The following is an 11,845-nucleotide window of genomic DNA, read 5'->3' as shown; positions in this document are numbered from 1 at the left end:
GGGACGAGGGCAGGTCAGTCTCGACCGGCAGCAGGGACGAGGAGGCAGCCGAAAGTGCACGCACACCGTGTGGCCGGACTCCTCCCGTGCACTCGCACCGGCTAGTGGGCCCGGCGCACCGCTGCCCGCCGCGCCCGGCGCACCGCCTCCGGCCGGACCACCGCCGAGAATGACGACGAGGCCCTGGCCCTGCTGCATCCAGCCCCCGCCGCCGCCGGGTCCACCGCCCCCGCCGCCGCCGATGCGGATGCGGCCGAGCCCGCCATCAGGCGCGTCGGCGACCGGCGTCGAGACGGCGAGCTCGCGCAGGTCGCCGCCGATGACGCCGAACAGGCTGACGAGGAACCCGATCTCCTCGTCGACGACGTGCGGCGGCGGTGGTACCGGCGCGAAAAACTGCTCCGGGTCGAACGTGAACGCGAGCGACTCGATGCGCACGTCGCGCTCGGCCGTCGGGTCGTCGAGGACCTCGTCGGCGGCGAGGAGGGCGCCGAGCTCGGCGGCGCTGAGCGCCGTGCTGGGGAGCCACAGGCGGCGCAGCGAGCGCGTGACCGTCTTGAACGCCATGCCGCGCGCCGTGTGGTCGACCTCGCCGAGGACGTCGAGGCGCTCGAGCGCCGTCAAGTCGCACGCGAACGAGACGACGTCGGCGAGGCTGCACGGCGCGCCGTACACGAGCGTGCGCAGGCTCGACGCGAGCGACGTGACGATCGTCGCCGGGACGCTGACGCCGCCCGTGAGCGTCTCGAACGACGAGCGGCGCGCGCGCGAGAAGCGCTCGGACGAGCCGAACGAGCTCTCGCGCTCGCCCGACAGGACGAGCTCCTTGAGGTTGGGCGCCGCCGAGATGAGGTCGGGGAGCAAGAAGCCGGCGTCCTCGCTCGACCGACCGAGGGCGTACTCAAAGTCGAACGTGCGGAGCGTCATCGTCTGGAGCGCGGCGGCGCGGCGCGGGCGGTCGGCGTAGTACTTGGCGCGCTCCGGGATCTGCTTGATGTCGATGACGACGAGTTCGGCGTGGTACAGGGACGTGCACGCCTCCTTGAGCGAGGTCGACAGGGCGGCGAGGCGCGGGAGGAGCCGCCAGAACAGCCACAGACCGTGTCGCGCCGAGTAGCTGCCGTCGTCGGGGCCCTCGGACGCCGCCATAGCGCGCAGCTCAAGGAGGATGAGACGGAGGATGTCGAACGGGAGGTCGGCGAACGCCGCGCGAGGCCGGCGAGGAGGGGTGAAGTCGCGGCTGGTGGAGGAGAAGACGGGGCTGGGAGCGAAGGGGGGTATCGCCGGTCGAGCCGTCGAGTGCGAGAGCGACTCGGACATGCGCGAAACTTGATCCATGAGGTTGATCACGTCGCTCCTTGAGGCGGGCACTTCGAGGACTGCACGGGTGCGACGAGGACGAGGTCAGTGCCATCGACCGCTGGCACCGGGAGAGGGCGGGGGACGACAAGCTCGAGAGGGTGGACGCACAGCTCTCGACCGTGCGCATCATGTCGCTGCACAGCTCCTGGGCCTCCTGCGTCGTCATGACGACCTCGCCATCTCCCCTCTGAATCCGGCCCTCGAGGATGACGGCCCACTTCTCGAGAGACGACGCGGCGTGCTCGCCGTTGTGGTACGCGAGCGCACCACTGGCGCCAGTGCTGGACGAGGTGCCCGCAGCGGGAGGGCGAGGGTCGTTGGCGGCGCGTGCTGGAGCCGAGCGGCGCGGGCGGATCGGGGCACGCAGCTCGGTGGGCGAGTCGAGGTCGGTGGGGGCGCTGCGCTTGCTGCCTGCTGCCATGTTGCGCTGCTCGACAGCGTTGTCGGAGCGAGGGAGAGGTCGAGGAGCGAAGGGGAGGACGACAAAGGAGGCGGTGCTGGCTCGGCCGCTTTGTTCATCCGTCTCGCATTTACGGGCGGTCCTGCCTCGCTGGCACCGTTGATGGGGGTCAGATGTAGCTATTGCACCCTGGACTAGCACAGACGAAGTGACGAAGCCGACCGCAAGATCTCGCTCGACTGCCGCCTCGCCGACCTCGAGCCTCACTCGAGCCGCGGCTGCTGGCGCAGGCCTTCTACCGGCGCACTACACTCCTCGAGCTAGGCACGAGCGCGAAAGATGGAGGAAAGAGCCCGACTGGGCGACCGTCGCCGTCGCGAACACTCACGCGAGGCAGTCGGGCGACCCGTGCGCCGCCCTCGCCAGCTGCGTAGTCGTGCCTCGACGTCGGGCGGGCACAGGGGGTCTGTCCAACGCTCTGGAGGGACGAAGCGCCGAAGCAGAGGCGTGCGGCTGCTGGCCCGAGCGGCGAGAAGCGGGTTTCGGCTCGGACGGAGCCCTGTCGACGGGCGACGGCGCGGCCACTCGAGGGAGAGGCACGCCCAGAGGCCGGCATAGCCCTTTAGAAGGACATGCGCAGTCCCGAGAGGGCTCAAGCGAGCGCGAGACGAGCGCGAGACGAGCTCGAGGAGAGCGGAGAGAGGGACGAGTGTGGTCGAGGACGCAGGCTCGTGCTGTGCTGGCGAGACGCCGCTCGCCGGGTCGCGCAAGAGTAGAGCGCAAGTCTCGGCGCGAATGCTTGCCCGTGCGCTTGACCGTGCCGGGAGAACGAGAAGCTGCACGCGGAGGAGGACGAGCGGCGCGGCACGCGAGCACCCCACAAGCTGAGTAGGCCGGAGCTCATGCGCATAGCTGAGCCCAATTTCGGCATGTGCGAGCTGGCGCGGCACCTGCAGCAGCGAGGACGACGAGGGCGAGATGCTGGAGGGAGCGAACCGAGAGGACCAGCTGCTTGGTTCGACACCACCCGCTCCACTCGCACAGCCGAGCTCGCTCGCCGCCCAGCACATCAGCAGAGCTACTATCGACACGCACGGCGCAGTCACGACCCGGCAAGAGCCGTCCTCACTAACTCCTCCTCCTCCTTCATCAGGCCCGTCGTCGCCTCGAGCCCTTCGTCCTCACGGCCAACCATGAGCAGCAAGTGGCCGCCCGCTCTCAAGTGCGTCCCCTCTCCCTCTCAACTCGGTCCTCGAGCGCGCAACTGACAGCTCTCTCCTCCCCGCCGCCCCTCCCCTCAGAGCGTTCGTCAACGAGACGTTCGCCAAGTGCACCGACGCCAACCGCCAGGCCGTCGAGCTCGAGCTCAAGCAGGTCATCTACCAGGCGTTTGAGAAGGGTCAGCTGCACAGCACCGACTGGAAGAACTACAAGCTCAAGAGGTGCGTCCCCGCTTTCCTCCTTCCCTCCCTCGCATCGCTGGGCTCGGGACGCCGGCTGACCTCATTCGCCGCTCGCAGCCTCAGCCCTCCGACCAAGCGCAAGTGCGTCCACCCTGCCCACCTACCGCGCCGGACCTCGGGCCACTTCCTGACCTCGATCTTCGCCCCGTAGAGCGTTCCTCCCGTCCACGCCCGCCTCGAACGGCATCACGCCCGGCCTCCCCGACGAGGAGGACCGACGGGCAAAACGCGCCAAGCGCTTCGAGCAGGAGCAGATGCAGAGCCAGGCGGGCGGGTCGCTCGCGGGGAGGATGGCGCAGGGCAGACTCGTCCAGGGAGGGGTGCACTCGTACGGCGGCGCAGCGGGAGCGTACGGCGGGGCGGGCATGGCGATGGACACAGACGCGGTTTACGACCCCGTACGCCCTCTTTCCTCTCTGTCCTCGTCGCGCAGCTCGCCGAGCTGACCCATTCCTCGACTGTCCGCAGAACGTCATCGACTGGGACCAGCACACGATCGTCGGCAAGAGCCAAAAGCTCGAAAAGCCCTATCTGCGACTCACGACCGTGCGTCCCCTCTCTCTCGAGTCCGCCGTCGTCCTTGCCCGCCCTGACCCCCTGCCTCGACTCGCCGCAGCTGCCCGACCCGAACACGATCCGCCCGCTCGAGGTGCTCAAGCAGACGCTCGAGCTCATCAAGAAGAAGTGGCGAGAAGAGAGCAACTACGGCTACATCTGCGACCAGTTCAAGTCGATGCGCCAGGACCTCATCGTGCGTCCACCCTCTCTCGCTCGAGCCTCTTCTTCCCTCGTCTCGGCGCTCACCGGCGCTTTCTCGTCGCCGCCACGACAGGTTCAGCGCATCACGAACGACTTTACGGTGCAGGTGTACGAGATCCACGCGCGGATAGCGCTCGAGAAGGTGCGTCCCGCGTCGTCCGTCCTCTCGATCATCCCGGACTGACTCGTCCTCTCTCTCCATCTCGCAGGGCGACCTCGGCGAGTTCAACCAGTGCCAGTCTCGGCTGCATCAGCTGTACCGCCTCGGCCTCGGCGGCCATCCGCAAGAGTTCCTCGGCTACCGCATCCTGTACCTCCTCTTCTCTCGCGCTCGAGCCGGTGCGTCCTCTTTCTCTCTCTCTCGCCCTCCCTCTCTACTCCTCGACTGACTCGTATAACCTCCCGCAGAGCTCAACTCGACGCTCGCCGACCTCACGCCCGAGCAGACCCGGGACAACTCGGTCGCGCACGCCCTCTCTGTCCGGCTCGCCCTGTCGCAGGGCAACTACACCAAGTTCTTCCGCCTCTTCGCCAGTGCGCCCAAGATGGGAGCTTACGTCATGGATCACTTTGTCGCTCGCGAGCGCGTCACGGCGCTCGTCACCATGTGCAAGGCGTGCGTCCATCTTTCTCCTCCTTCTTCCGCTCCCTCCCTCCTCTCCCTCCCTCCTCTCCCTCTCTCCTCCTTCCCTCTCGCTCCGCTCTTGCTCTCTCGCTCGGACCTTCCTCCCTCGCTCGGACCTTCCTCCCTCGCGCCGAACTGACCTCGTTCCCTCGTCACGCAGATACTCGCAGGGCCTGCCGCTCTCCCTCGTCCGCTCCCAGCTCGGCTTCGACACGCCCGAGGAGGCGCACGACTTTCTCTCGGGCCACAACGCGGCGCTGTACAAGGACGCGCCGCTCGGCACGCAGGTCGGCGACCGGCAGCTCGACGCCAAGCGCGCGAGCGGACCCCTCGCCGACGTGCTGCAGAAGTTTCAGGTGTCAGACCTCAAGGGCCAGATCTGACCGGTAGGCCGCCCTCTTTCCCTCTCTCTCTCTCTCGTGTCTGACGTCCCGTCCCTCGATCGCGGTCCCCCGTCCTCCCTCCCTCTCTCCGTCGTCGTCCCTTCTCGTCCCTCTCTGTCTTGTCCCTTGTGCAGTAGCCTTTCCTCCTCTCTCTGCAACTTCGCAACACATTCCTCGTCACGCAAATCTCGTCTCGACGATGCAGAGAAGACCAAGCTAGCAAAGATCCGGCTGCCCCTCGCGCCCCTCGCTCGGCGCGCTCAGGCCCTCGAGCTCTTCCTCCTCTTGAGCTTCGCCGCCGGCGCCGTTGGCTGCGGCGGCGGCGCGAGCGGCGGAAGACCACCGAGGCCGAGCTCGGCGCCGAACAGCTCGGTCGCTCGCCGCTTCGTGCGCGCCCGCAAGCCGTACTTGGGCGTCTTGCCCGCTCCTCCCGACGTCGGCGGCGGCGCGTTCTCCTTGTCGGCCACGTCGACCGGCTCGACGAGGAGCGCGTCGGCGCTGCCCCACACGGCTGCGAGCGCCTCGGTCGTCGAGTTGCGCTGCCGAGCCTGCCGAGCCGGCTCGGCGGACGTGGTCGCGCTGCGCCGCCACTCGAGGACGCGCGCCTGCAGGGTCTCCTCGCTGGCGGGACGTCTCGTCTCGTCGTCCTTGATGACGGCGAGAGGCGGGACGGGGGCGTCGGGCGTGTGGGGCGACGGCGCGGCGAGTTCGAGGAACGGGTTCGAGAGGTGGATCGACGGTCGAACGAGGGCGGACCAGTCGGGGAAGGGCGGCGAGAGGAAAAGGAGCGGCGGCATGTGCGTGATGAGGGAAGGGGGAGCGTCAAAGGGAGGGCGGAAGAGCGGCTTGTACGGCGATGGCGAGGAGGACGAGGACGAGGGGGAAAGAGGAGCGCATGGGGCGCAGGCTGCGTCGTGCGGGCCGAGGTGACATTCTGCAGGACCGTCAACCGGTTAGGGCACTCGTCGAGAGAGAGTCGAGAGACAGAGAGACGCACCTTGGGCGTGCGTGCACCACCTCGACCAGTCGGCCTCCCACTGCGCGCACCACTCGCCCGGGAGGGTCCACGTCACCGCCGCGACGACCCAGGTCCGGCACATGCCGCACAGGCCGTCCTCGATCTTGCCGAGGCACGAGACGACTGTCGAGGAGCGCATGGCCACGGGCGGAAGAGGGAGAGAGGCGAAAGGGTCGTGCGGCGTGGGCTCGACGGTGCGCGAGCTGGCGCGCGAGAGGCTGGCTCGCGTCTCGGTCGCCGAGAGGTCGAACTCGTCGCCCTCGCTCGCGCGGTCGCCGTGCGACGCCTCGTCGTTGTCCAAGTAGACCGAGGGGAAGTAGTCGCAGGCCGGCGGCTCGAGGAAGGGCGCGGCGACGGTCGAAGAAGCGAGGGTGGTCGCGAGGAAAGGAGCGTGAGGGGGTCGAGAGGGTTGCCAAGGTTGCCTGGCGGCCGTGACGCGGGGCGGTGGGCTTGTTGTGCGCTGGAGTCATGTGGGCGTGCAGGCGTGCATCGGCGAGGCGTGCTGGGCGACGGCGAGGTGGGCGAGGAGGGAAAGGCCCGGGGCGGAGCCGGGGTCAGGGAGCGTAACGGCTGTGCGAGAGGGCGAGTCGAGCACGCCAGAGGAGCCACTGAGGCTCATGGCGGCGGTAGGCGCTGATGCGCGCTCGGGCAAGGCGAGGCGAGCTGAGAGAGGGCGAGAGGTTGAAGGAAGAGGGAGAGCGCGGAGGCGCGCGAGCGCTCGAGCCCGCCGCGCATCGAACCCGAGGGCGCTCGCAGCCCGTGCGCGCCCAGGTTCGCCGGCTTGTGGAAGCCACCTACGCTCGCCGCAGAGGCGCGACCGCGCGAAGACGCTGCAGCGCGAGGAGCATGAGGCGACTTGCCGCGAGCTCGCCTCGTCAGAGCGGATCGACGCTGTCCGAGAGTAGCGCAGGTACTCTCTCGAGCGCCCCGGCAGAGATCCCACCCCTCGCAACGGCACCTCGCACTGCGAGAGTCGAGAAGTGATGAGCCTGCCAGTGGCTCTCCTGCCCACGGCTCGTGCCAGACAGCGAGGAGCGCGTCACTGCAGCTCGCGAGTCGAGTATACACTCCAGGCGGCCGCTCAGGGCTGCAGACGATCCGCACGAGGGAGAGTGGTCGTGAGGAGGAGGAGGAGGAGAGTCGGCTCGCAGCATCCTGATCAGCTCCCCGTTCGACCACTCACCGCTGCTGAGCGTCGTGCCCGACTATGCGCGCCTTGTCAGTGCTCTCGAACGAGCTGGGGCTACACCACATCCGCGACTCGCACTCGCCTCGCGACGTCGCCCTCATCATCTCGTCTCGCTTCGTCCGACTTCTCGGGTACGTCCCACGCTCGCCTGCAGTATCTGGTCCCAGGAACGAGTCGAGAGTGGGATGTCCTACTGACAACTGACTCGCCGTGCGCAGCTTTGGCGCCGTCGCCCCAATCCTCCTCATCCACCTGCGCGCACTCGACATCCCGGAGCGCGCGGTCGGCTTCTTCCTCACGGCAACCCTCCTCGGCGATGTCGTCCTGTCTTTGTGCGTCACGCAGTCGGCCGACGCTGTTGGCCGACGCAGAATGCTGGCGGTCGGGTCCACCCTCATGTGCGCGTCCGGCATCGCCTTCTACCTCTCGTCGACTTTCACGGTCCTCCTCGTCGCGGCAATCGTGGGCGTCATCTCGACGACGGGCAACGAGACGGGGCCGTTCGCGGCGCTTGAGGAGGCAATGCTCTGTCAGCTCACCGAGCAAGACGGGCGAGTCTCGGTGCGTCCCCTCCCCCTTCGTTCCCTCGACTCGCCGCGCGACCTCAACTGACGAGCCTGTCGCCCTCCCGCAGCTCCTTTCATGGTACCAGGTCGTCGGCTACGCCGGCATGGGGACAGGCAGCGTCCTCACGAGCATCATCGTGTCGAGCCTCACTCGAGCGGGCCAACCTGCCGCCGTCGCCTACAAGGCCATCTTCCTCCTGTACGCCATCGCGGCCGCCGTCAAGATCGTGCTGTCACTCGCGTTGAGCGCACACGCCGAGCTCGACCATCCGCCTGCACCGCCCAAGGCGTCGTCGGCCCCGCCGACCGGGGGCGACCGCGAGCGGCAACCGCTTCTGCAGCACCAAACGGCCGGCTCGACCGCCTCGGCCGTCCTCGACCCGCCAGAAGATGTCGCCCCTGTGCCTGCACGCGTCCCGATCGCCCGCCTCACCATCCTCTGCGCCATCTTCTCGCTCGACGCGTTTGCCTCGTCCCTCGGGCCGGGCTCCTTCATCGCCTACTTCCTGCGCGAGACGTTCGCCGCTCCTGTCGCCCTCATCGCGTCCATCTTCTCGGTCACGTCGGTCGTGACCTGCGTGTCGCAGCTCGCGGCGCCCTCGATCGCTAAGCGGCTCGGTATCGTCACGACTATGGTCACGACCCATGTGCGTCCCTGCAGCCCTCTCTTGCCTGTCGACGGTCACTGTGCGCGTCCTGACGGCTCGACGTCCCACAGATCCCGGCGCAGCTCTTCACGATCGCGCTCGGGCTCGCGCCAACCTTGCCACTCGCCCTCACCTTCCTTCTCGCCCGGGCCTGCATCGCCTCGATGGACGCCTCGGTTCGAGGTGCGTCCTCTAATTCTCCCGACCGTCGAGCACGAGTGTGAGGACTGCCGCACCCTGACACTGACCCGTCGTCGTTCGAGCAGGCGCTTTCCTCGCTGCCGTCGTGCCCAAAGCGTCTCGCACCAAGTTCCTCGGCAGTACGTCCTCTCTCTCTCTCTCGTCTTTCTCTGAGCGTGCCTCGAGAAGCTCCAAGGTCTCGAGTACTGACTGTGGCCCTCCAGTCGTGAACGTCTGCAAGACCCTCGCCTCAACCCCGGGCCCGACGCTCTCGCTCGGCCTCGCCAGCCTCGGGCACATGCGCCTCGCCATCATGCTCATGGGCGGGATCAAGATCATCTGTGCGTCCCCTCCTTCCTCTCTTCAAGTCGAGCCGTCGTGTCCTTGCGCGTGCCGCCTGACCTTGCCCGACCTTCCCCTTCCCCCTCCCTTCTTTCTTCCTCTCGCTCGCCTCGACCAGACGACATCGTCCTCCTCGCCCTCTTCAAGAGCGCGCCTCTCGAGCACTAGATAGATGAGGCGGCGGCGAAATCAGTTGACGAGAGGAGAGCCGCCGTCCGTCCGATCGGTCCGAGGAGACGGACAGAAGACCTCGTCCCGCACGCACCGCTTGCTCGGCGTCCTGCCCGCCTTCTCGGCCGCCTCGTCGTCTTCTCCGCTCCTCGGAAAAAGCTGCCTGACTCGACGCTATCGGTCCGGCGGGCAGGCCTCGCGCCCGAAAATCGCGGCGCTCGCTCGTCCGCCGGACCTGCGCTTCCCACACGCTCGCCTTCAGCTTCTGCTCGACCTCGCCGCCTCTCGTCTTCTCTGCTCCTCGCTCGACGGCTGCTGCTTGTTCTCGTCCTCAACCGCGACATGGCGCCCGTCCTGAGCCGGCTTGGGGAGGAGCTCGGCTTTGCAGCCCTCGCTCGCGCGCACTCGCCGCGGGACGTCGGTCTCTTGATCACCAGCAGATTCGTCCGTTTGATCGGGTGCGTCTCCTTCTCCCTCTTCTTCCATCCCCATCGCTCGTCGGACGAGACCTGACCTTGTTTCGCGCACGACGACGCAGATTCGGCGCGGTCGCACCGCTCCTCGTCCTGTACCTCAACCTCTGCGGCTTCTCGGACCGCTCGGCGGGTCTGTTCCTCACCCTCACCCTCTTGGGCGACGTCGTGCTGTCGCTCGGCGTGTCGTGGGTGGCGGACAGCGTCGGACGGAGACGAGTTCTCGCTCTCGGGAGCGCGTTGATGGCCTGCAGCGGGGTGCGTCCCCTCTCTCCTCTCTCGAGTGGACGTCTACGAGCCTCGACTGACGTGCGACGTATCCAACGCAGTTCGCCTTTTACCTGTCGAGGAACTACACGGTCTTGCTCGTCGCGGCGACGTTCGGCGTCATCTCCCCGTGCGTCCTCTTTTCTCGTCTGTCGCACGGGCGCCGAGCACTCACTGATTCTCGAGGCTGCGCGCAGGTCGGGCAACGAGGTCGGGCCGTTCAGCTCGGTCGAGATCAGCACCCTGAGCCAGCTCGTCCAGCCCGAGGACCGTGTCTTCGTGCGTGCCCTCTCGCTCGGACCCACCAGGCGTATCTTTACAGACCCTGCACCCCCCAGGTCCTCATGAACTACCAAGTACTCGGCTTTGTCGGCCTCGCCCTCGGGTCGGTCGCGTCGGGGTCGCTCGTGACGGCGCTCGAGCGCGACAACTCGGCGCACGAGAGCTACCGGTTCGTCTTTGCGTGCTACGGCGCCATCGCGCTCGTCAAGATCGTCCTCAGCCTCGCCATGACACAGTTTGCCGAACTCGACCACCCGCCGTTTCCCGTTCGAGGGGGCGCGAGCGCGCACGACGAGTCGGACGACGAGACGCTCACCGGGACGCCGACCGAGCAGTCGCCTCTCCTCGCCGTCCCTGGTCGCCCACTCGTCGGCCGCACCTCGAGCACGACGCCGCACGTCGTCGACCCGTCGACCAAGCTCGACCTGCCGTCCGCCTCGTCCCAGTCGGCCTCGTCGCTCCCCCTCATGCGCCTCCTCCTCGTCGTCGCCCTCTTCTCGGTCGACTCGTTCGCGTCGTCCCTCACGCCGGCGTCGTACGTGTCGCTGTACTTCAAGTCGGTCTACAAGGCGTCGATTTCGACCATCTCGGCCGTCCTCGCCGGGTCGGCCCTCGGCGCCGTCTTTACGTCGTTGCTCGCGGGTGCCCTGTCCAAGCGCATCGGCCTTGTGCTCACGATGGTCTCGGCTCATGGTACGTCCTCTTCTCTCCGCAGTCTCTCTCGCCTGTCCACCTGGAGGACCGTGCACTGACCGCGCTCCTCGCGCTCGCAGTCCCGGCGCAGATTCTCACGGCCGCCATGGCCTTTGCGCCGACCCTCCCGTCCGTCATTGCGCTCTACGTCGCCCGCACATGCATCTCGTCGATGGACTCGAGCATCCGGGTGCGTCACCTTGGGGCCTCGAGGAGATCTTTCGGACCCGGTCTGACTCTCTCTCTCTCTCTCCTCGCAGGGCGCGCTCCTCTCGGCGATGGTCGCCAAGCAGTCACGCACTCGTCTCCTCGGATGTGTGTCCCTCTCTCTCTCTCTGTGCCTGTCACCTCGCCTAACTGACTCGCTCGCCCGGTCCAGCCGTCGACGTCGCGCGCACGCTCGCCGCGGCGCCCGGCCCTTTCGTCACCGGCCGCCTCATCAGCATCGGCAAATTCAGGTGGGTGTTTGTCATCAGCGGCGCCATCAAGATCGTCTGTACGTCGCTCGCTCTCGCACCCTGTCCCTCCTCTCGGTCGTCGAGAGGCGTGACTGACGGTACATCGCCGCGACAGACGACCTCGCCCTCCTCCTCTCGCTGCGCCGCGCCAAGCTGCAGCACTGAGGGCTGCTGTCGTGCGCTCGCAGAGCGTGCGCGAGCGCCTGGTCGACTACCCTTGCCCTCTCCTTCCTCCTCCCCCTCCCCTCTTCCTCCCCTCGGCCTGTCCCCTCCTTTGCCCCTCCCTCTTTCCGTGTACATGACGACGTCCTCGACACTCCTGATATTTATCTGGCCGTGCAGTGGAACTTTGCTGTGTCTGGCGCAACCTGCCGAGAGCGTCGAGCGAGCGAAAACCGAGAGCACGCTGCTGTGAGAGCTCGAGTACGGGCCTGGGCTTCACACAGCCTGTCGCGAGCTCGATCAGAGAGGCTCACGACCAGCAGCGACCAGCTTTGAAGCGAGTGTCAGAGCCCGACGCTTCTCAAGAGATGCGGCTCGCGGAGGAGGAGGAGGAGGTGGCAGCAT

At 67.5% G+C, this 11,845-nt stretch overlaps 5 protein-coding genes across 5 annotated transcripts in view; 3 read left to right on the top strand and 2 right to left on the bottom strand.

The window, feature by feature from the left end:
- Window positions 1-1,783, bottom strand: part of RHOBADRAFT_22129 (uncharacterized protein) — a gene marked incomplete at both ends in the record, with an annotated part of 2,683 nt that extends 900 nt beyond the window's left edge. The window contains 2 exons of the mRNA XM_018412568.1: window positions 120-1,379; window positions 1,471-1,783. Coding sequence (XP_018270385.1) covers window positions 120-1,379; window positions 1,471-1,783 — 1,573 coding nt within the window. The remainder of the gene's footprint in view (window positions 1-119; window positions 1,380-1,470) is intronic.
- A 1,172-nt stretch (window positions 1,784-2,955) lies between these two features.
- On the top strand, window positions 2,956-4,992 carry RHOBADRAFT_44822 (uncharacterized protein; the record flags this gene model as incomplete). Its single annotated transcript, XM_018414487.1, has 10 exons — window positions 2,956-2,984; window positions 3,064-3,204; window positions 3,283-3,306; window positions 3,377-3,623; window positions 3,694-3,771; window positions 3,842-3,976; window positions 4,058-4,126; window positions 4,194-4,323; window positions 4,393-4,600; window positions 4,770-4,992. The coding sequence occupies 10 exons, from the start codon at window positions 2,956-2,958 to the stop codon at window positions 4,990-4,992; spliced, it is 1,284 nt and encodes a 427-aa protein (XP_018270384.1).
- A 260-nt stretch (window positions 4,993-5,252) lies between these two features.
- Window positions 5,253-6,149, bottom strand: RHOBADRAFT_44821 (uncharacterized protein; the record flags this gene model as incomplete). The annotated part of the gene is made up of 2 exons (XM_018414486.1): window positions 5,253-5,926; window positions 5,990-6,149. 2 exons carry the CDS (start codon window positions 6,147-6,149, stop codon window positions 5,253-5,255), a joined length of 834 nt encoding a protein of 277 aa, XP_018270383.1.
- A 1,068-nt stretch (window positions 6,150-7,217) lies between these two features.
- Window positions 7,218-9,258, top strand: RHOBADRAFT_54173 (uncharacterized protein; the record flags this gene model as incomplete). The annotated part of the gene is made up of 7 exons (XM_018417184.1): window positions 7,218-7,330; window positions 7,418-7,760; window positions 7,834-8,412; window positions 8,484-8,595; window positions 8,679-8,732; window positions 8,817-8,933; window positions 9,053-9,258. 7 exons carry the CDS (start codon window positions 7,218-7,220, stop codon window positions 9,100-9,102), a joined length of 1,368 nt encoding a protein of 455 aa, XP_018270382.1. The 3' UTR covers window positions 9,103-9,258.
- A 189-nt stretch (window positions 9,259-9,447) lies between these two features.
- Window positions 9,448-11,443, top strand: RHOBADRAFT_44819 (uncharacterized protein; the record flags this gene model as incomplete). The annotated part of the gene is made up of 9 exons (XM_018414485.1): window positions 9,448-9,563; window positions 9,644-9,836; window positions 9,908-9,975; window positions 10,043-10,124; window positions 10,184-10,820; window positions 10,901-11,010; window positions 11,081-11,135; window positions 11,200-11,316; window positions 11,394-11,443. 9 exons carry the CDS (start codon window positions 9,448-9,450, stop codon window positions 11,441-11,443), a joined length of 1,428 nt encoding a protein of 475 aa, XP_018270381.1.
- Window positions 11,444-11,845: the final 402 nt, after the last annotated feature.

Source organism: Rhodotorula graminis, assembly GCF_001329695.1.
Source record: "Rhodotorula graminis WP1 unplaced genomic scaffold RHOBAscaffold_8, whole genome shotgun sequence".
In the NCBI taxonomy this organism is placed as follows: domain Eukaryota; kingdom Fungi; phylum Basidiomycota; class Microbotryomycetes; order Sporidiobolales; family Sporidiobolaceae; genus Rhodotorula; species Rhodotorula graminis.
This window is presented reverse-complemented; position numbering and strand designations above follow the sequence as displayed.